This window comes from Myxocyprinus asiaticus, chromosome 46, assembly GCF_019703515.2.
Source record: "Myxocyprinus asiaticus isolate MX2 ecotype Aquarium Trade chromosome 46, UBuf_Myxa_2, whole genome shotgun sequence".
NCBI lineage: Eukaryota > Metazoa > Chordata > Actinopteri > Cypriniformes > Catostomidae > Myxocyprinus > Myxocyprinus asiaticus.
In genome coordinates this window covers 22,510,732-22,533,948 of record NC_059389.1, presented here as the reverse complement: position 1 = coordinate 22,533,948, position 23,217 = coordinate 22,510,732, and the positions used below count along the sequence as shown (strand labels likewise).

At 40.3% G+C, this 23,217-nt stretch overlaps 1 protein-coding gene across 1 annotated transcript in view; it reads left to right on the top strand.

Moving 5' to 3' along the window:
- ces2b (carboxylesterase 2b) overlaps nucleotides 1–23,217 on the top strand; it is a 38,379-nt gene that overhangs the window by 11,471 nt on the left and 3,691 nt on the right. Inside the window, exons 18-34 of the mRNA XM_051689101.1 lie at nucleotides 17–121; nucleotides 3,889–3,987; nucleotides 4,081–4,227; nucleotides 4,426–4,503; nucleotides 5,867–6,014; nucleotides 6,129–6,278; nucleotides 6,505–6,577; nucleotides 6,679–6,839; nucleotides 6,994–7,183; nucleotides 7,388–7,520; nucleotides 7,602–7,735; nucleotides 10,698–10,851; nucleotides 11,726–11,830; nucleotides 11,915–12,016; nucleotides 16,129–16,272; nucleotides 17,546–17,623; nucleotides 17,776–17,923. Coding sequence (XP_051545061.1) covers nucleotides 17–121; nucleotides 3,889–3,987; nucleotides 4,081–4,227; nucleotides 4,426–4,503; nucleotides 5,867–6,014; nucleotides 6,129–6,278; nucleotides 6,505–6,577; nucleotides 6,679–6,839; nucleotides 6,994–7,183; nucleotides 7,388–7,520; nucleotides 7,602–7,735; nucleotides 10,698–10,851; nucleotides 11,726–11,830; nucleotides 11,915–12,016; nucleotides 16,129–16,272; nucleotides 17,546–17,623; nucleotides 17,776–17,923 — 2,149 coding nt within the window. The remainder of the gene's footprint in view (nucleotides 1–16; nucleotides 122–3,888; nucleotides 3,988–4,080; nucleotides 4,228–4,425; nucleotides 4,504–5,866; nucleotides 6,015–6,128; nucleotides 6,279–6,504; nucleotides 6,578–6,678; nucleotides 6,840–6,993; nucleotides 7,184–7,387; nucleotides 7,521–7,601; nucleotides 7,736–10,697; nucleotides 10,852–11,725; nucleotides 11,831–11,914; nucleotides 12,017–16,128; nucleotides 16,273–17,545; nucleotides 17,624–17,775; nucleotides 17,924–23,217) is intronic.

Here is a 23,217-nt window from a genome sequence, read left to right as displayed (position 1 = left end):
TCTACATTGTCTGTAGGTTCTTTCACCATTATCCAAAAACCTTTTCCATTATGCTATCGCAGAGAGTGGTACTGCAGCAATGGACAGTGTAATACATACCAACCCTCTGCCATTAGCTCAGGTAAAGTATTTATCTACTGTTCACAATCATTCTTTCACAAATACATTTTAAATCTTCTGTGGTGGATGGATGAGACATAAAGGCCCATTTACACCTGGTATTTAGATGCGTTTTGGGCGATCCTTTTGAAATAGGACAGTGCTAAAGACAGGTGTAAACAAGATCCAAACATTTTGAGATTTGTCCACTTAGCCTCATAAGGAGGTACTTGAATACACATGACCACATTGCACTTGAAGTGTAAATGGTCATCCGTTCGAATGTGTTCGAATAACAGCGAAGCACCACCTACTCACCTGTCAATCAACCACTGTAAAAGTTCATATGTTGCACAGGAGCTGTTTAACACTTACAGTTGTGCTCAAAAGTTTGCATACCCTGGCAGAAATTGTGAAATTTTGGCATTGATTTTGAAAATATGACTGATCATCAGGTCTTTTATTTAAGGATAGTGATCATACAGTGCATCCGGAAAGTATTCACAGCACTTTTTTTTCCACATTTTGTTATGTTACAGCCTTATTCCAAAATGGATTAAATTGATTATTTTCCTCAAAATTCTACAAACAATACCCCATAATGACAACGTGAAAGAAGTTTGTTTGAAATCTTTGCAAATTTATTAAAAATAAAAAAAACCCGAAAAAAATCACATGTACATAAGTATTCACAGCCTTTGACATGACACTCAAAATTGAGCTCAGGTGCATCCTGTTTCCACTGATCATCCTTGAGATGTTTCTACAACTTGATTGGAGTCCACCTGTGGTAAATTCAGTTGATTGGACATGATTTGGAAAGGCACACACCTGTCTATATAAGGTCCCACAGTTAACAGTGCATGTCAGAGCACAAACCAAGCCATGAAGTCCAAGGACTTGTCTGTAGACCTCCGAGACAGGATTGTATCGAAGCACAGATCTGGGGAAGGGTACAGAAAAATGTCTGCAGCATTGAAGGTCCCAATGAGCACAGTGGCCTCCATCATCCATAAATGGAAGAAGTTTGGAACCACAAGGACTCTTCCTAGAGCTGGCCGCCTGGCCAAACTGAGCAATCGGGGGAGAAGGGCCTTAGTCAGGGAGGTGACCAAGAACCCGATTGTCACTCTGACAGAGCTCCAGCATTTCTCTGTGGAGGGAGAACCTTCCAGAAGAACAACCATCTCTGCAGCACTCCACCAATCAGGCCTGTATGGTAGAGTGGCCAGACGGAAGCCACTCCTCAGTAAAAGGCACATGACAGCCCGCCTGGAGTTTGCCAAAAGGCACCTGAAGGACTCTCAGACCATGAGAAACAAAGATTGAACTCTTTGGCCTGAATGGCAAGCGTCATGTCTGGAGGAAACCAGGCACCGCTCATAACTTGGCCAATACCATCCCTACAGTGAAGCATGGTGGTGGCAGCATCATGCTGTGGGGATGTTTTTCAGCGGCAGGAACTGGGAGACTAGTCAGGATCGAGGGAAAGATGAATGCAGCAATGTACAGAGATATCCTTGATGAAAACCTGCTCCAGAGTGCTCTGGACCTCAGACTGGGGCGAAGGTTCATCTTCCAACAGGACAACGACCTTAAGCACACAGCCAAGATAACAAAGGAGTGGCTACGGGACAACTCTGTGAATGTCCTTGAGTGGCCCAGCCAGAGCCCAGACTTGAACCCGATTGAACATCTCTGGAGAGATCTGAAAATGGCTGTGCACCGACGCTCCCCATCCAACCTGATGGAGCTTGAGAGGTCCTGCAAAGAAGAATGGGAGAAACTGCCCAAAAATAGGTGTGCCAAGCTTGTAGCATCATACTCAAAAAGACTTGAGGCTGTAATTGGTGCCAAAGGTGCTTCAACAAAGTATTGAGCAAAGGCTGTGAATACTTATGTACATGTGATTTTTTTTTCGTTTTTTATTTTTAATAAATTTGCAAAGATTACAAACAAACTCCTTTCATGTTGTCATTATGGGGTATTGTTTGTAGAATTTTTAGGAAAATAATGAATTTAATCCATTTTGGAATAAGGCTTTAACATAACAAAATGTGGAAAAAGTGAAGCGCTGTGAATACTTTCCGGATGCACTGTATGAAGCCATTTATTATCACATAGTTGTTTGGCTCCTTTTTAAATCATAATGATAACAGAAATCACCCAAATGGCCCTGATCAAAAGTTTACATACCCTTGAATGTTTGGCCTTGTTACAGACACACAAGGTGACACACACAGGTTTAAATGGCAATTAAAGGTTAATTTCCCACACCTGTGGCTTTTTAAATTGCAATTAGTGTCTGTGTATAAATAGTCAATGAGTTTGTTAGCTCTCACGTGGATGCACTGAGCAGGCTAGATACTGAGCCATGGGGAGCAGAAAACCTGCGTAACAAGGTAATGGAACTTTACTAAGATGGAAAAGGATATAAAAAGATATCCAAAGCCTTGAAAATGCCAGTCAGTACTGTTCAATCACTTATTAAGAAGTGGAAAATTCGGGGATCTCTTGATCCCAAGCCAAGGTCAGGTAGACCAAGAAAGATTTCAGCCACAACTGCCAGAAGAATTGTTCGGGATACAAAGAAAAACCCACAGGTAACCTCAGGAGAAATACAGGCTGCTCTGGAAAAAGATGGTGTGGTTGTTTCAAGGAGCACAATACGATGATACTTGAACAAAAATGAGCTGCATGGTCAAGTTGCCAGAAAGAAGCCTTTACTGCGCCAATGCCACAAAAAAGCCAAATTACAATATGCCCGACAACACCTTGACACGCCTCACAGCTTCCGGCACATTGTAATTTGGAGTGACGAGACCAAAATAGAGCTTTATGGTCACAACCATAAACGCTATGTTTGGAGAGGGGTCAACAAGGCCTATAGTGAAAAGAATACCATCCCCACTGTGAAGCATTGTGGTGGCTCACTGATGTTTTGGGGGTGCGTGAACTCTAAAGGCATGGGGAATCTTGTAAAAATTGATGGCAAGATGAATGCTGCATGTTATCAGAAAATACTGGCAGACAATTTGTATTCTTCTGCATGAAAGCTGCGCATGGGATGCTCTTGGACTTTCCAGCACGACAATGACCCTAAGCACAAGGCCAAGTTGACCCTCCAGTGGTTACAGCAGAAAAAGGTGAAGGTTCAGGAGTGGCCATCACAGTCTCCTGACCTTAATATCATCGAGCCACTCTGGGGAGATCTCAAACGTGCGGTTCATGCAAGACGACCAAAGACTTTGCATGACCTGGAGGCATTTTGCCAAGACGAATGGGCAGCTATACCACCTGCAAGAATTTGGGGCCTCATAGACAACTATTACAAAAGACTGCACGCTGTCATTGATGCTAAAGGGGGCAATACACAGTATTAAGAACTAAGGGTATGCAGACTTTTGAACAGGGGTCATTTCATTTTTTTCTTTGTTGCCATGTTTTGTTTTATGATTGTGCCATTCTGTTATAACCTACAGTTGAATATGAATCCCATAAGAAATAAAAGAAATGTGTTTTGCAAGGTTATGCAAATGTTTGAGCACAACTGTATGTCCCAAATATGTGTTGCAATAATTTAATTTTATCTTACAGATAGTAACAAGTTAATACCTATTTTAATTGCAATAAATAATTATAGTATTATATTTTCAAAGGTACTTTGTGTGAAAAGACTATATTGACTGACTATAATTGTACCAGTATATGTGGTGTATGCATGTCATATTTTTTCTTTTACTGTGAAGTACCTATTGAATGTAAATGGATCAACATGTTTCTCTGTAGTCTTTAGGGAATGCATCAGGCTGTGATATTTCCAGCATAAAGAAGATTGTCGAATGTGTCATGCAGTTGACAGAAGATGACATCTTGAAGATCTCACAGGTTTGCACGCCAGATCTGTCAATAATAATAATATTAACACAAATCATGTATGTGCCAAATTCTGTGTTTGCATGTGTTTGGCTTATAAAACAGGAGATTCCAATGATTCATTTTGGAGTTACAACAGATGGCCATTTCCTTCCAAAATCTGTAAAAGAGATTCTTCAAAGCCACGAGTTTAACAAAGTGCCTCTCATCACTGGAGTTACGGATGATGATGGAGGCTATTTACTACCGAGTGTAATGGAAAAAGTTTACTCTTACATTCTTTTGCTCTAAACATACTAGCATAGTTTTATCTTTTCGTCTACGACTCAAGTGAATTAAAGTGATAGATTATTTAAAAAATAAATAATAAATAAATAATTTTGTAACACAATTATGAATATAAACATTTAAATTGTAGATTGATAATATTAAAACTAAATTTTTCCACAGATTCTTGGACCCCCAGGATGGACAGATGGGATGGACAGAGAACAGATTGTACCATTTTTGCCTTTCTTTTATCCTGATGTAAGACATAACAGAGACTTCTGGGGCATTTACAATATCATAGGATATTTGAAACCTAGTAATATAGGTATACTTACAAAGTGCATGGCAGAATCATTTAGAGAAGGATTTAGAGAAGGAGTCTTTAGAGCTCACACACCCCCAAAACATCAGTGAGCCACCACCATGCTTCACAGTGGGGATAGTATTCTTTTCACTATAGGCCTTGTTGACCCCTCTCCAAACATAGCACTTATGGTTGTGACCATAAAGCTCTATTTTGGTCTCGTCACTCCAGATTATTGTGCCAGAAGCTGAGGTGTGTCAAGGTGTTGTCGGGCATATTGTAACCAGGCTTTTTTGTGGCATTGGCACAGTAAAGGCTTCTTTCTGGCAACTTGACCATGCAGCTCATTTTTGTTCAAGTGTCGTCATATTGTGCTCCTTGAAACAACCACACCATCTTTTTCCAGAGCAGCCTGTATTTCTCCTGAGGTTACCTGTGGGTTTTTCTTTGTATCCCGAACAATTCTTCTGGCAGTTGTGGCTGAAATCTTTCTTGGTCTACCTGACCTTGGCTTGGTATCAAGAGATCCCGATATTTTCCACTTCTTAATAAGTGATTGAACAGTACTGACTGGCATTTTCAAGGCTTTGGATATCTTTTTATATCCTTTTCCATCTTAGTAAAGTTCCATTACCTTGTTACGCAGGTTTTCTGCTCCCCATGGCTCAGTATCTAGCCTGCTCAGTGCATCCACATGAGCGCTAACAAACTCATTGACTATTTATACACAGACACTACTTGCAATTTTAAAAGCCACAGGTGTGGGAAATTAACCTTTAATTGCCATTTAAACCTGTGTGTGACACCTTGTGTGTCTGTAACAAGGCCAAACATTCAAGGGTATGTAAACTTTTGATCAGGGCCATTTGGGTGATTTCTGTTACCATTATGATTTAAAAAGGAGCCAAACAACTATGTGATAATAAATGGCTTCATATGATCACTATCCTTAAATGAAATACATTATTTTTTATATTTTTCATATTTTCAAAATCAGGACAAGGCTGAAAAATATATAGTGGGATCTCTTGCAGGATAAACTGTGCTCTCTTGCATAATTGGCACTTTAATGTTAAATCTGAAGTTCAAAATTTGTGTAGTACTCTATTAATATATGAGGCACAAAAGAAAGTTACCAGTACAAATGTCACATTCCCCCTTTTGAGAAACATTGCGAAAATCACAACAATTTTATATCTAGGTGACATGGAAAAACTTTTAGTAGGCTTCCCAAGAAACAACAAATCTCCTTAAACTAGAACTATTGTTCCAAACTTTAACTATTGGTAAATTTGTTTTCTCTTTCTCTCCCTTTAGCTTCAAGATCAGTCTCTCGCTGAGTTTGTGTTAAATGAGTATCTGGGCTCATCCAGTGACAGGATCAAAATCCGAGATGGTTTTAGGGAGATGTTGGGAGACTTTTTATTCAATATACCTGCTCGCATAGTAGCAAATTACCACAGAGGTGAGAATGGACAATAACTGTTGATTTTGAAAAATCAAAAAAAAAAAAAGTTTCATCTCTGTTTTACATTATGAGTCAAAGCCATGATTTAGGATTTTTTTTTTTTCTTGTTAGATGCTGGTGCACCAGTATATGTGTATGAATTCCAGCATCCTCCCAGTATAATTGAAAACAAAAGACCCAGTTTTGTTGGAAGTGACCATGGAGATGAGCTTTTATTTGTTTTCGGCTACTGCTTTGCAAATGGACATATAAAACTGGAAGGTACAGTAAAATGGTATTAGGACATGTAACAAATGTTTTTAGTATTATTACTTTAAGGAAGTGAACAATTTAAAATCTCAAACTTTAGTCTGATTGATATCTACGGCACTCATAGATTTAACTGCAACCTTTTTAATTACAGTAGTAACCAAGTAATTGGACATTGGACAGTGTCAACTGATATTTATTCCAGTGTCTTTAATTTTTCTTCTGTTTTTTTATTCAGCTGAAATGACAGAGAAAGAAAATGAAATTTGTAGAACCACCATGGATTATTGGGGGAACTTTGCTCGCACTGGGTAATTGATTCTTACCACTAAAATAAACCAGTCACTGTAAGGTTAAGGGTTTTTGGTCTATGTAGTTTTCATTATAACATTAGCTCTGAAACTGATGGCAGGTCTCCAAATGGTCCGGGCCTCACTCAATGGCCTAAATATGGAGCAGAGGCTGAGTATCTCAGCATTGGACTGGAACAGAAACCTGGAAAAGACCTAAAGGGAAAACACTTTACTTTCATGACCCAAACCCTTCAACAGATCATAAAAGAGAGAAAGCAAGGCAAGTTATCTGTTCCAGAATTGGCTACTAAGATGTTATTTTTAAAATTTAAATTTGTTACACAACTAAGCTTACAGATTTACCATAAATTGTGTTTACACTTTCACTGTAATAGAAATTGCACTTTATATTATCCGTTCAATCTTTCTGACAGGACCTGTAGTACATACCAAACTAGGAAGTCTAAGAGGTGCCTTCCTCACTGTGAAGGGCAAGGAAACACTCGTAAGTAGTTACCTAGCTGTACCATTCGCAAAGCCGCCTGTGGGGCCCCTGAGACTGGCTCGGCCCCAACCTGCCGAGAAATGGGACGGAGTGAGAGATGCTACTAAACAGCCACCCATGTAAGGCCAAATAATTACATTTATTTCTTAGGATGTTTTAAACACTCTTACACCTCACTGAAGTTGTCAGCTAATCTGTAATATGCAGAAAGAGTATATTTAACTTTTGTGTTTTATTTAGTGGTCACATGAGATTTTAAGAGTTCAAGACAAACTGTTGTATTTGAACATTCCCATTTTCATATGGTACCATTGTTTGTTTAGGTGTATTCAGGACAGGCAGGTGACTGTAAATGAACTGGGGTTTATGAGCATGGAGGTGCCTGAAGTGTCAGAGGATTGCTTGTATCTCAACATCTACACTCCATCTAAATCTGGTGAAGATGCCAAGTTACCAGTAAGTTCAAAATGGTGTCTGAGAATGACTAGGGCCAACAAGGTCTGGAAGTTTCACAGAAACTGTTCATGTGTCTTCTAGGTCATGGTTTGGATCTATGGTGGAGGACTATCATATGGTTCAGCCTCAATACATGATGGCTCGGTCCTGTCAGCGTATCAGAATGTGGTTGTGGTGATGATCCAGTACAGATTGGGTCTGATAGGATTCTTCAGGTAAGTCCCAAAACAATATCTTTAATTACTGTGATTAATGTCACTAATACAGTAATGAAACCAAATGTCATATAACCATTTTGTATAAAACATTGTCCTATGTATGTAAATGATTGCTTCTAAGAAATAAAAAATAAAAACTTGTGACATGCTAACCTAATTTAAAATATATATTTTTTATTCTATAATTAAAAACATGCAGTTTTATGTCCTCATATTTATTGAGAGATTACTTTTAAAAATTAAACTGTCACACAGCTGGAGCATTTAAGTGAACTGCAATAAAACTAAAAGGTAATTTACCCATTTAGACCCCAGTTATGTTCAAGGGATCAAACATATGACCATGCTTTATTTCAGCTCTAAATACAGCCATAAATGATAATCAATAAAAATAGTTTATGGTAATGTTTTAATAGTTGTTTCTGGTTTCCATTACAATGGACATTGGTTCTGAATTATGCCATATATGTTATTGTTCATAAAGTATCAATGTGTGATTTGACTTAGCAGCATCTAATCTAATAATTCTTTGTGATTTGGGTGGCACCAAATGACAATAACCTTTAAAAAAACACATGGAGTAAAAGAGTATTGTGACCAACTGACCATGTTTCAGTACATATGTTATACACTTTCTCCATATACATTTGTTATATCCAAAAGTTTGGAATAATGTATAGATTTTGCTCTTATGGAAAGAAATTGGTACTTTTATTCAGCAAAGTGTCATTCAGCTGATCACAATGTATAGTCGGGACATTAATAACATGAAAAATTACTATTACAATTTGAAAAAAATTTCAGAACTTCTTAAACTACTTCAAAGAGTTCTCATCAAATAAAATCCTCCACGTGCAGCAATGACAGCTTTGCAGATCTTTGGCATTCTAGCTGTCAGTTTGTCCAGATACTCAAGTGACATTTCACACCACACTTCCTGTAGCACTTGCCATAGATGTGGCTGTCTTGTCAAGCACTTCTCACGCACCTTACAGTCTAGCTGATCCCACAAAAGCTCAATGGGGTTAAGATCCATAACACTCTTTTCCAATTATCTGTGTTTCTTTGCCCACTCTTAACTTTTCTTTTTTTTTTTTTCTGTTTCAAAAGTGGCTTTTTCTTTGCAGTTCTTCCCATAAGGCCTGCACCCTGTGTTGTTTTTTACATCAGTAATGTCCTGACTATACTTTGTGATCAGTTGAATGCCACTTTGGTAAATTAAAGTACCGATTTCCTTCCGAAACAGCAAGATTTGTACATTATTCCAAACTTTTGGCTGCCAGTGCGCACGCACACATGCACACACACACACCATTAAAACCTCCTGCAGAAACAGAAATACTCAAACCAGTCTGGCACCAACAATCATCCACGCGATAATCTAATCAGCCAATCATGTGGCAGCAGTGCAGTGCATAAAATCATGCAGATATGGGGCAGGAGCTTCAGTTAATGTTCACATCAACCATCAGAATGGGGGAAAATGTGATCTCAGTGATTTGGACTGTGGCATAATTGATGGTGCCAGATGGGCTGGTTTGAATATTTCTATAACTGCTGATCTCCTGGGATTTTCACACACAACAGTCTCTAGAATTTACTCCGAATGGTGCCAAAAACAAAAAACATCCAGTGAGGGGCAGTTCTGTGGACTGAAATGCCTTGTTTATGAGAAAGATCAACAGAGAATGGCCAGACTGGTTGGAACTGACAAAGTCTATGATAACTCGGATCAAGTTTTGATCAAGCCTGTGTGTGTCACCTTGTGTGTCTGTAACAAGGCCAAACATTCAAGGGTATGTAAACTTTTGATCAGGGACATTTGTGTGATTTCTGTTATCATTATGATTTGAAAAGGAGCCAAACAACTATGTGATAATAAATGGCTTCATATGATCACTATCCTTAAATAAAAGACAGTTTTTTTTTTACATGATCAGTCATATTTTCAAAATCAATGCCAAAATTTCACAATTTCTGCCAGGGTATGCAAACTTTTGAGCACAACTGTATATAAAATGTAATCTACATCAAGATTTTGGGTTAAAATGTGTTTGTGTGTATATATATATATATATATATATACACACACACACACACACACACACTTACAGCAGGGCGAGCACACACACAGACACAGCAGGCACAGCATCAAGCATCACACAGGCACTTATCGGACACAACAACACACACACAACATCAAAGTGGAAAAAGTGTCCAAGGGGGAAGAGTGTTCATAATTAACGAGGGAATCTGGCATTCTCGCGGTGAACGGGGCTCCGTGAAAGGGGCGGGGTAGTGTTCATCGGGAAAGCCCAGGCATGGGCTGAGTCAGTCGGCCGCTCACGCTCCCCTGCAAAGTCCACGGCGCGTGGGGCGGCTTCCCAGGCCCGCGGCAAGCGTGAGGGGAAGGCGGCCCGGCATCTAGCCCATCGGCGGCAATGCGAGCAGTTCACCCCTGGTGACTCATCACGGCATCCGGGGGTCCGAAGAACGGGTCCGGCAGCGAGTCCACTTGTCTGATTCCCCCCCAGCTCTGGTCCTGGGCGCGCGCGAGGATGCCAGTGTGTGTGCACACATGGAGATTTGAAGCCGGCTCCCCGAGAAGAGGTGCGCACTGTATTTTAAAGACAGCGGTGATGAAGCATTATCTCCATCAGGTGTGCTTCATTCGCCGCTGACCAAACGAGACTCATTAATTATGCACCTCTTCTCGCTCTCCCGCCCAACTCCCATCGTGAGCCTGGCTGAAGGGCAGCCCTAAGAGGCGGGGCGAAGATGACGAGCCAGAGGGGCGGATCATTCCGCCACATCTGTAATTACTCTGTGGTCTTAATTTATTATTGCTTTATCTCACAGATTCAGTGTTTGTGACATGTACTCCTACCTGGAGCAAATATTGTGTTTTTGTATTTAACTACAAATTTAGATTTGTGAAAGTTTCCTTTTCTGATTTCAGCACAGGAGATGAACATGCACCAGGAAACTATGGTTTTCTGGATCAGGTGGCAGCACTCCAGTGGGTTCAGGAGAACATCCACAGCTTTGGTGGAGATCCAGGATCAGTAACTATCTTTGGAGAATCTGCAGGAGGAATAAGTGTATCCTTGCTGGTAGGCATATTTATCTATATCTTTATTGATATCCAGTATATTTGTAAATAAATCCAAAGTGAAGGGGTCAAATTTATCTGAATCTGCAATTAAAGGGATAGTTCACCCAAAAATGAAAATTCTCTCATCATTTACTCACCCTCATGCCATCCCAGATGTGTATGATTTACTTTCTTCTGCAGAACACAAACAAAGATTTCTAGAATATTTTACATAATAGTGAATGATGACCAGAACTTAACGGAGATAAAAGCAGCATAAAATTAATCCCAGTGGTTAAATCCATAGCTTCAGATGTGATATGATAGGTGTGGGTGAGAAACGGATCAATATTTAAGTCATTGTTTTTACTATAAATCTCCACTTTCACATTGTTCTTTTGTTTATGGCGATTTGCATACTTCATGCATATCGCCACCTACTGGACAGGAAGGAGAATTTATAATAAAAAAGGACTTAAATATCGATCTGTTTCTCACCCACACCTATCATATGGCTTCAGAAGACATGGATTTAACCACTAGAGTCTTATGGATTACTTATATGCTGCCTTTATGTGCTTTTGGCTTCAAAATGTTGGTACCCATTCACTTACAAAAGTTGAACTACTGATCTAAGATATTCTTCTAAAAATATTTGTTTGTGTTCATCAGAAGAAAGGCAGTCATACACATATGGGATGGCATGATGAATTTTCATTTTTGGGTAAACTATTCCTTTAATTTTTATAATAACCAGTTTGTCCAATTGCAAAAGGGGGAGTATTCATTTTTTGCAGTTCCATTTGGTGACGCTAGTTGTACAGAAATTACACACTTCAGCTTTAATCTGCTGAGTACATAGAGTCACTTCCTTTTGTCATTTTGCATTCAAGGTTCTCTCCCCATTGGCTTCTGGTCTGTTCCATCGAGCCATAGCAGAAAGTGGCACTGCTCTTTGGAATGGTCTTGAGATGGGCAATCCTTTACCATTAGCTCAGGTATCATTTCTTTTCATATTTTCCCTCATATTTTTCACTTGATATTTCAATTAATTGAACCCCTTATATTGATCTTAATTTCAGCATGTAGCCAAATCATCAAACTGTGACTTCAGTAGTTCATCAAAGATTGTTGAATGCATCATGAGCTGGTCTGAAGAGGAAGCTATTAAATATTCCAAACAGGTGAAAACACACACACACACACACACACACACACACACACACACACACACACACACACAGTGTGTATATATAAACTCAGCAAAAAAAGAAACATCCTCTCACTTTCAACTGCTTTTATTTTAAACAGAAACTTAACATGTGTAAATATTTGAATGAACATAAAAATATTCAACAACTAAGACATAAACTTGGGGGGGGGAGTTCAAAATCAAAAGTAACAGTCAGTATCTGGTGTGGCCACCAGCTGCATTAATTACTGCAGTGCATCTCCTCCTCATGGACTGCACCAGATTTGCCAGTTCATGCTGTGAGATGGGACCCCACTCATCCACCAAGGCACTTGCAAGTTCCCAGAAATTTCTGGGAGGAATGGCCGTAGCCCTCACCCTCTGATCAAACAGGTCCCAGACGTGCTCAATGGGATTGAGATCCGGGCTCTTCGCTGGCCATGGCAGAACACTGACATTCTTGTCTTGCAGGAAATCACATGCAGAATGACAGCAGTATGGCTAGTGGCTTGGTCATGCTGGAAGGTCATGTCAGGATGAGCCTGCAGGAAGGGTACCACATGAGGGAGGAGGATGTCTTCCCTGTAACGCACAGCGTTGAGATTGCCTGCAGTGACAACAAGCTCAGTCCGATGATGCTGTGACACACCGCCCCAGACCATAACTGACCCTCCACCTCCAAATCGATCCCGCTCCAGAGTACAGGCCTCAGTGCAATGCTCATTCCTTCGATGATAAACGCGAGTCCGACCATCACCCCTGGTGAGACAAAACCGCGACTCAGCAGTAAAGAGCTTTTTGCTAATCCTGTCTGGTCCAGCGAAGGTGGGTTTGTGCCCACAGGCGACACTGTTGCCAGTGATGTCTGGTAAGGACCTGCCTTACAACAGGCCTACAAGCCCTCAGTCCAGCCTCTCTCAGGCTATAGCAGACAGTCTGAACACTGATGGAGGGATTGTGCGTTCCTGGTGTAACTCGGGCAGTTGTTGTTGCCATCCTGTACCTGTCCCGCAGGTGTGATATTCGGATGTACCGATCTTGTGCAGGTGTTGTTACACGTGGTCTGCCACTGCGAGGATGATCAGCTGTCCTTCCTGTCTCCCTGTAGTGCTGTTTTAGGCATCTCACAGTACAGACATTGCAATTTATTGCCCTGGGCACATCTGCAGTCCTCATGCCTCCATGCAGCATGCCTAAGGCACATTCACACAGATGAGCAGGGACCCTGGGCATCTTTCTTTTGGTGTTTTTCAGAGTCAGTAGAAAGGTCTCTTTAGTGTCCTAAGTTTTTATAATTGTGACTTTAATTGCCTACCATCTATAAGCTGTTAATGTGTTAACGACCGTTCCACAGGTGCATGTTCATTCATTGTTTATGGTTCATTGAAAAAACATGGAAAACATTGTGTAAACCATTTACAATAAAGATCTTTTAAGTTATCTGAATTTTTACAAAATTATCTTTAAAATACAGTGTCCTGAAAAAGGGATGTTTCTTTTTTTGCTGTATATATATATGTGTGTGTGTGTGTACAGCTCTGGAAAAAATTAAGAGACCGCTGCATAATTATCAGTTTCTATGGATTTACTATTTATAGGTATGTGTTTTAGTAAAATGAACATTTTTGTTTTATTGTATAAAGTACTGACAACATTTCTTCCAAATTCCAAATAAAAATATTGTCATTTAGAGCATTTATTTGCAGAAAATGACAACTGGTGATAATAACAAAAAAGATGCCGTGTTTTCAGACTTCGAATAATGCAAAGAAAACAAGTTCATATTCATTTTTAAACAACACAATACTAATGTTTTAACTTAGGAAGAGTTCAGAAATCAATATTTGGTGGAATAACCCTGATTTTCAGTTACAGCTTTCATGTGTCTTGGCATGCTCTCTACCAATCTTTCACACTGCTGTTGGGTGACTTTATGCCACTTCTGGCACAAAAATTCAAGCAGCTTAGCTTTGTTTGATGTCTTGTGGCCATCCATCTGGAGTTCTGGAGATTGGGCTGGCCATGACAGGGTCTTGAGCCGGTGGTCCTCCATCCACAACTTGATTGGCCTGCCTGTGGCATGGAGCATTCCACAAAACCAATCCTCAATGTTGGGGAACATTGTCAGAGTAGAAGGAAGCAAGTTTTCTTCCAGGATAACCTCGTACATGGCTTAATTCATACATCCTTCACAAAGATGAATCTGCCCGATTCCAGCCATGCTGAAGCACCCCCAGATCATCAGTGATCCTCCACCTGGTCATCTAATGGTTAGACGGTGACCTGGAGAGGCCTTCAAGCCACAGTGTCTCGCACCCACTGTGAAATCTGGTGGAGGATCGGTGATGATCTGGGGGTGCTTCAGCATGGCTGGAATCGGGCAGATTCATCTTTGTGAAGGATGCATGAATCATGCCATGTAAATGTTTAATCGTATAACATAATATTGTAACACAGTTCAATGGAAAGGAGGAGGCGAGAACCGGCTTGACAATATAAATAAAGGTTTAATGATAAACTTAACCAAAAGGACACAAACACACACAGGTGTTGGACAGCTGTCCGTAACTCTCTCTCTCTGTCGCACTGCCGTCTCCGGTCGGCCTTATCCCTCTCGGGCTTAATCAGCCTTATTAGGGGCCGGGTGTGCGGAATCACGACCCGGCCCCGCCCTCCACCCTGCCATAAATATCAACAAGAAAACAGCACATTTTGATTCCGGTTCCAATCATGATCAGACACAGGCGATGTCCAGGTAAGCGCAAGTTGGGAGATTCATCCGCCAGAAGAGCAGTGCCAGAACACGACTGACATAAAGTGTTCTTCCGCAAATTGCTTGCAATTTTAAGTTTCAACCACAGAAAGAGCACCAAGTTATGTAGTGCAACTTTAACTGTAAAAGTACTTAGTTGAAACAACTTTGGCAGTGATTACAGCTTCAAGTATTTTTTGTATAATGCGACAAGCTTTGCACACCTGGATTTGGGGATTTTCTGCCATTCTTCTCTGCGGATCTTGCACTGAGGAGAGGCTTCCGTCTGGCCACTTTGCCATAAAGCCCAGATCGTTGGAATGTTGCAGTGATGGTTGTCCTTCTGTAAGTTTCTCCCATTTCCACACATGACCTCTGGAGCTCAACCAGTATGACTATAGGGTTCGTGGTCACCTCTCTTACCAAGGCCTTTCTCCCCCGATTGCTCAGTTTGGCTGGGCGGCCAGCTCTAGGAAGAGTCCTGGTTGTTCCAAACATCTTCCATTTAAGAATTATGGAGGCCACTGTGCTCTTGGGAACCTGCAATGCAACCGAAATTTTTGTGTAGCCTTCCCCAGATCTGTGCCTCGAAACAATCCTGTCTCTGAGCACTGCAGGCAGTTCCTTTGACCTCATGGCTTGGTTTTTGCTCTGATATGCATTTTCAGCTGTGAGACCTTATATAGACAGGTGTGTGCCAATGTCAATGTGACATTTCAGTTTTTTCTTTTTAACAAATTTGCAAAGTTATCAAAAATCTGTTTTTTTCAGTATTCATTATGGAGTGTAGATTGATGTGAAAATAATAATTTAAAGCATTTTAGTATAAGGCTGCAACATAAAATGTAAAAAAAAAAAAAAAATTAGGGGTCTTAATACTATATTCAACTGAATACTGAATGCACTGTGTGTTATATATATATATATATATTGATAAAACAACAATGCATAAAATGACATCATATTCAATATCTGAACAACTAGTATTAGAAATTAAATACAACATGTTCCATAATCTAAGTACTGCGCAAAAGTCTTGGGCACATTAGATGTTTCACAGAAACATTTGTCTTAAGATACTTTTATATTTTCTTCTTTAGTGTGTCAATAAGAAATATCAATTTTACATTTCCAAACATTCCTTTTGCAAATAGAATAGAAGAACAGGGAGCCTTGCAACAGATGAGTGTTTTTGAAGACATCCTCACTATGCAACTTTTTTGACAACTGTCAAAAACTTGCACAGTACTGTTTTTATATTTATAAATAGTGATAAATCAGTGTCTATAGGCTATATTTCCTTTTATTCATATTGCCAATAACTGTGATGTTTGCATCCTTATTGTTTACAGTACAAAATGATGTACTTCGGAGTTGCAGTGGATTCATATTTCCTTCCCAAGCCCATAAAGGAGATTATTCAGAACCAAGAATTCAGTAAAGTTCCTCTCATTACTGGTATTACTGATGATGAGTTTGGCTTTTTGTTGGCCACAGTGAGTAAATATTCATTATACTAATGACACTCCAAATAGTGGTTATTGTGTTTTTATGTGAACATAAATCTTGAACAGTACTACAACAATTAATACTACACTAAAATCAAATGTCCTGAGATTGTCATTAAGAAAAAAGTCTAATTAAATTATTCATTTTTAATATAAATAATATTTGAAAAAACTTTTGCCAGCCAAATAAAATGTCATGGTGGTACAACTAATATGCAGGAAGAGATTCTGTTGACATGTGAAAAGAAAACCATAAAATAAGAAATTATATCACAGCAAAGAGCCCTTTAGACCCTCATAACTGTTAAGGTCAGTGTATCTCTTTAAAACATGGCAGGTTTAGTTCAGTAATTTTATTTGTCAAAGTTTATTTGTCAAATAAATGGAAAAACCTTTAGAAAATATTATATGATTCAAAAATACTTTTTACGTGGAAAAATGTGTTTGATTTTGTTTGTTTTTTAAATAATAACACAAATACATTCAAAGGTATTCATGATGTAAGAAAAATATGTCATTACTTTGTACATGATGGTTGTACCACATGACATTTGTGAAGACATTGAATCAAAAACTTTGTTGATAATGGTTTTCTAAAAACGTAGCCTATAAAATCAACCTGAATACAACCATTACAATTTAGAAAACTTGCCACAGGTATGTTGAATTAAATGTTTTATCTTAAAAAGTAAAAGAAAAGGAGGGCCTTGGTAGCTCAGCGAGTATTTACGCTGACTAACACACCTGGAGTCGCAAGTTCGAATCCAGGGTGTGCTGAGTGACTCCAGCCAGGTCTCCTAAGGGTAGAGACACATGGGTTAACCTCCTCGTGGTCGCTATAATGTGGTTCTCGCTCTCAGTGGGGCATATGGTGAGTTGTGCGTGGATGCCGCAGAGAATAGCGTGGGCCTCCACACGCGCTACGTCTCCGCGGTAACGCACTCAACAAGCCACGTGATAAGATGTGCGGACTGACGGTCTCAGATGCGGAGGCAACTGAGATTCATCCTCCGCCACCCAGATTGAGGTGAGTCACTACGCCACCACGAGGACTTAGAGCGCATTGGGAATTGGGCATTCCAAATTGGGGAGAAAAGGGGAGAATAATAAAAAAAAAGATTATTTATTTTCATCATGTCAGACATCCTTATTTGTAACTGACCCATTTACAGTTGTTTACACCATTAACTAACTGTATGTATTTATATATTTGACTGAGACCATATTTTGACGCATGATGATCAATGTTATTTTCCCATAGTTCTTTGAGCCTCCAGGATGGACTGAGGGAATGGATAAAGAACAAGCCACCCAAACCTTGATTTTTGCTTTTCCTGAAGTAAGTATATTTACTTTACTTAATTTTGACTTTTAAGTGTAGTTTCAAGTCTTTTTTGCCAGTCATGAAAAGTACACTGGAACTTATTCTCCTGCTCACATATTTTTGGTTTTTATTTTATTCATGTATACTATGAATGTAATTGTCTCTAGCCTAAGGATCGATGGATCACTGACCTGGTGGCTAAGGAATACCTAGGCAACACTAACGACCGTGTTCAAATTCGAGACAATTATAGAGAGATGATGGGGGACGTGCTGTTTAATATTCCTGCCCTCAAACTGGCAAAATACCACAGCGGTGAGAAGTGATGATTTATTGATTTGTTTATATTGGACTGTATTGATTCTCAGAAAGATGTATACGTATCTGTAGGAGCTCGGAAATAGGAAATTGTCCGGAATTTGCTACAAAAATTACAGGTTTCATAAACTTTTTGGAAACTGTCATTATTTTTATTAGTTTATCCTTCAAAGCCTAGTTTATTTATGTACAATTAAACATGTAATCTTCTCTTATTACAGCTTATTGAACATTCACATTTGACATTATATCCTAGCTGCCAACACCACATACAGTGAAATGCCCTAGAACCACGGTTTTCAAACTGGGGGCACCAGAGCATGTCAGGGGAGGTTGCAGAGAATGATGATAAATTCACCAAGTAAAATCAAAAGATAAATAAATACAATAAAAATGTATTGTGAAGATTAATAGCTTTAATAAACCATAGTCAGGCTAACCCTTCAATGCACTTGTGGGTCAAATTGACCCAGCTGGTTAAATCATAGTTCAACAGGCACAATTTGCACATTTTCTCCCCAACAACTTTTGTATTGTATTATCATCAATAATTAACCTCTCACTAATTTACAAATGTAAAATGTACAAATTGTATGTACACTAAATGCTCAAATTTGTTAGAATATACACCAATGAGCCAAAACATTATGACCACTCACAAGTGAAGCGAATAACACTGATCATCTCCTAACAAGGCCACATGTCAAGGTCTGGGTAGATTAAATTGTAAGCGAACAATCAATTCTCATAGTCAAAGTGTTGAATGCAGGAGAAATGGGAAGGAGTAAAGACCTGAGTGAGTTTGACAAGGGGGTACGACGAGCTGGTGGAGGGAGTGTGCAGCTCTGGACCATGTTCTGCTGGAAAACCCTGGATCCGGCTATTCATGTGGACATCAAATTTGACACGTGCCACCTACCTACCTAAACATTGTTGCAGACCAGGTACACCCCTTCATGGCAATGGTATTCCCTGATGGCAGTGGCCTCTTTCAGCAGGATAATGTGCCCTGCCGCACTGCACACATTGTTTGAGAATGGTTTGAGGAACATGATGAAGAGTTCATGGTGTTGCCCTGGCCTCCAAATTCCCCAGATCTCAATCCGATTGAGCATCTGTGGGATGTGCTGGACCAACAAGTCCGATCCACGGTGGCTCCACCTCACAAATTACAGGACTTGAAGGATCTGCTGCTAATGTCTTGGTGCCAGATACTACAGGACACCTTCAGAGGTCTTGTAGAGTCCACGCCTCGGTGGGTCGGCGCTGTTGTGGTGGCATGGGGAGGACCAACAGCATATTAGGCATGTGGTCATAATGTTTTTGCTCATTGGTGTATGTATGTGCAGTTTGTATTTATGTATGTTTGTGTGTGTGTTTGTGGATGGGTGGGAGGGTGTTGGTCAGGTTTTGCTTGAACCACACACACACAGATTTGTTCCCATTTGTTTCTATTGACTTACATTGTTTTTATATTGAGGTAATAATATTGTGACAACTAATGTGTGTCTGTGTGTGTGCATGCAATTATGAGTATGAGTGTACTTACAGTTGTGCTCAAAAGTTTGCATACCCTTGGAGAATTGGTAATATATGTACCATTTTTAAAGAAAACATGAGTGAGCAGGCAAAACACATTTCTTTTATTTATGGGATTCATATTCAACTGTAGGTTATAACAGAATGGCACAATCATAAAAAAAACAAAAAATGAAATGACCTGTTTGAAAGTCTGCATACCCTTAGTTCTTAATATTACCCTCTTTAGCATCATTGACAGCGTGCAGTCTTTTGTAATAGTTGTCTATGAGGCCCCGAATTCTTGCAGGTGGTATAGCTGCCCATTTGTCTTGGCAAAATGCCTCCAGGTCATGCAAAGTCTTTGGTTGTCTTGCATGAACCGCACGTTTGAGATCTCCCCAGAGTGGCTCGATGATATTAGGGTCAGGAGACTGTGATGGCCACTCCAGAACTTTCACCTTTTTCTGCTGTAACCACTGGAGGGTCAACTTGGCCTTGTGCTTAGGGTCACTGTCGTGCTGGAAAGTCCAAGAGCGTCCCATGCGCAGCTTTCGTGCAGAAGAATGCAAATTGTCTGGCAGTATTTTCTGATAACATGCTGCATTCATCTTGCCATCAATTTTCACAAGATTCCCAGTGCCTTTAGAGCTCACACACCCCGAAGACATCAGTGAGCCACCACCATGCTTCACAGTGGGGATGGTATTTTTTTCACTATAGGCCTTGTTGACCCCTCTCCAAACATAGCACTTATGGTTGTGACCATAAAGCTCTATTTTGGTCTTGTCACTCCAAATTACAGTGTGCCAGAAGCTGTGAGGCGTGTCAAGGTGTTGTCGGGCATATTGTAACCGGGTTTTTTTGTGGCATTGGCGCAGTAAAGGCTTCTTTCTGGCAACTTGAACATGCAGCTCATTTTTGTTCAAGTATCATCGTATTGTGCTCCTTGAAACAACCACTCTGTCTTTTTCCAGAGCAGCCTGTATTTCTCCTGAGGTTACCTGTGGGTTTTTCTTTGTATCCCGAACAATTCTTCTGGCAGTTGTTGTTGCTAAAATCTTTCTTGGTCTACCTGACCTTGGCTTGGTATCAAGAGATCCCCGAATTTTCCACTTCTTAAGTGATTGAACAGTACTGACTGGTATTTTCAAGGCTTTGGATATCTTTTTATATCCTTTTCCATCTTTATAAAAGTTCCATTACCTTGTTACGCAGGTTTTCTGCTCCCCATGGCTCAGTATCTATCCTGCTCAGTGCATCCACGTGAGAGCTAACAAACTCATTGACTATTTATACACAGACACTAATTGGAATTTTAAAAGCCACATGTGTGGGAAATTAACCTTTAATTGCCATTTAAACCTGTGTGTGTCACCTTGTGTGTATGTAACAAGGCCAAACATTCAAGGGTATGTAAACTATTGATCAGGCCCATTTGGGTGATTTCTGTTATCATTATAATTTAAAAAGGAGCCAAACTACTATGTGATAATAAATGGCTTCATATGATCACTATCCTTAAATAAAAGATGCATGATCACGCACACGGCCATCGTCTGCGCATGCGCTGGCCATTGACCATACTAAAAGGCTGCATCCAAAACCAGGAAAATGCAGTCTCTGGAGGCTGTATATTGAGGTAGGAAGGGATCAAGGCACATCCAAATCCAATGTTCGTGTCACATCTTGTCTAATGAGATACATCTGATAAATCTTTGAAGGCAGCATAGATGTATCCTTCGCTACCTATGAAATCTCACAATCCTGTGCGCACGGATCCACAGCGAAGAGAGAAGAGAAAAAACACCGCTGCCGAAGAGGTTTTTTCCACCTTTTGATTTCATTTCTAGCGAGAAATTGTATTGTAGTTATGAAATATACACTTGGTTATCGCCAAAACTCTCTTGATTTTGTTCTAGATTATTAGACCATTTTGGATCAGTTGGATGAATGAAGCAGACGCGTTACCTTTAGTGGGCACCAGATGGCATTAATCAGTTGCTGGTATCCTAGCAACGAGGTGACATTACACTGTCTCAGTAACCTGTCCAAAACCAGTTTCTGGAGGTACCTTCGTACGCAAACGCTGTCTGTTGAGTCATTAACTGATAGGGCAGTGAGGCAACAAGACAGCTACCTTTGGTTTCGGACGCAGCCAAAGAGTGTCACAAAGTAGTTGTAGTGCGCATGTGTTGAACGTGTTCCCATTAGTTTGCGGTCAGAAAGTATACTCGGAAAGGCAATGCGGTCAGCTGGGCGCGATCCGACGTTTCTGACCGTGAACGAATAGGAACGCGTTCGACGCATGTGCACTACAACTGCTTTATGACACTCTTTTAGTATGGTCAGTGGCCAGCGCATGCGCAGACCACATGCTCAGACAAGGACCACGTGCACGAGTCAATAAAATCTAGACAGTGCGGCTTTGCTGTTGACGCAATTTGCGCCGCACCCGAAGTATACTTTGCACAAGTTTTTCTAGGATGCATAAAGGATTTTTCAGAAGTCATGTGCCGGCAAATACGTAGAAAATCTGAAAAATATGTGGAACAAAATTACAACGTGTCCATTATTATGAGTTCAATATGATCTCAACATGATCGTGTCTTCATGTGTTTGTTACAAGTGCAAATTCACATTGAGCCGAAGACTGGCTCATGTGATGCGAGTTTATCACAAAAACAGGCTAAAAACAGTTCCATTGTCATAAGAACAAAACATGTATTCTTAATAAAAAATAATGCAAAATAGAGTTTCATAATATTAATAGAAATATTTATAGCCGTTAATCACGCACCAGTGTATAACGCATTAACCAAATTAGTCTGTCAGACTGAATTTAAGGTTCTTGATCATCATTGGCGAATTGCTTCAATCTCTGAAATATGATTAATTTTGATAATAAACTCAGCAAAAAAAGAAACGTCCCTTTTTCAGGACACTGTACTTGTAAAAATCCAAATAGCTTTACAGATCTTTATTGTAAATGGTTTAAACATTGTTTTCCATGCTTGTTCAATGAACCATAAACAATGAATGAACATGCACCTGTGGAACGGTCGTTAAAACACTAAAAGCTTACAGACGGTAGGCAAGTAAGGTCATAGTTATAAAAACTTAGGACACTAAAGAGACCTTTCTACTGACTCTGAAAAACACCAAAAGAAAGATGCCCAGGGTCCCTGCTCATCTGCGTGAACGTGCCTTAGGCATGCTGCATGGAGGCATGAGGACTGCAGATGTGGCCATGGCAATAAATTACAATGTCCATACTTTGAGACGCCTAAGACTGCGCTACAGCGAGACAGAAAGGACAGCTGATCGTCCTCACAGTGGCAGACCACGTGTAACAACACCTGCACAGGATCGGTACATCCGAATATCACACCTGTGGGACAGGTACAGGAGGCAACAACAACTACCCGAGTTACACCAGGAACGCACAATCCCTCCATCAGTGTTCAGACTGTCCGCAATAGGCTGAGAGAGGCTGGACTGAGGGCTTGTAGGCCTGTTGTAAGGCAGGTCCTTACCAGACATCACCGGCAACAGTGTCGCCTGTGGGCACAAACCCACCTTCGCTGGACCAGACATGACTAGCAAAAAGTGCTCTTCACTGACGAGTCGTGGTTTTGTATCACCAGGGGTGATGGTCGGACTCGCGTTTATCGTCGAAGGAATGAGCGTTACACAGAGGCCTGTACTCTGGAGAGGGATCGATTTGGAGGTGGAGGGTCCGTCTTGGTCTGGGGCGGTGTGTCACAGCATCA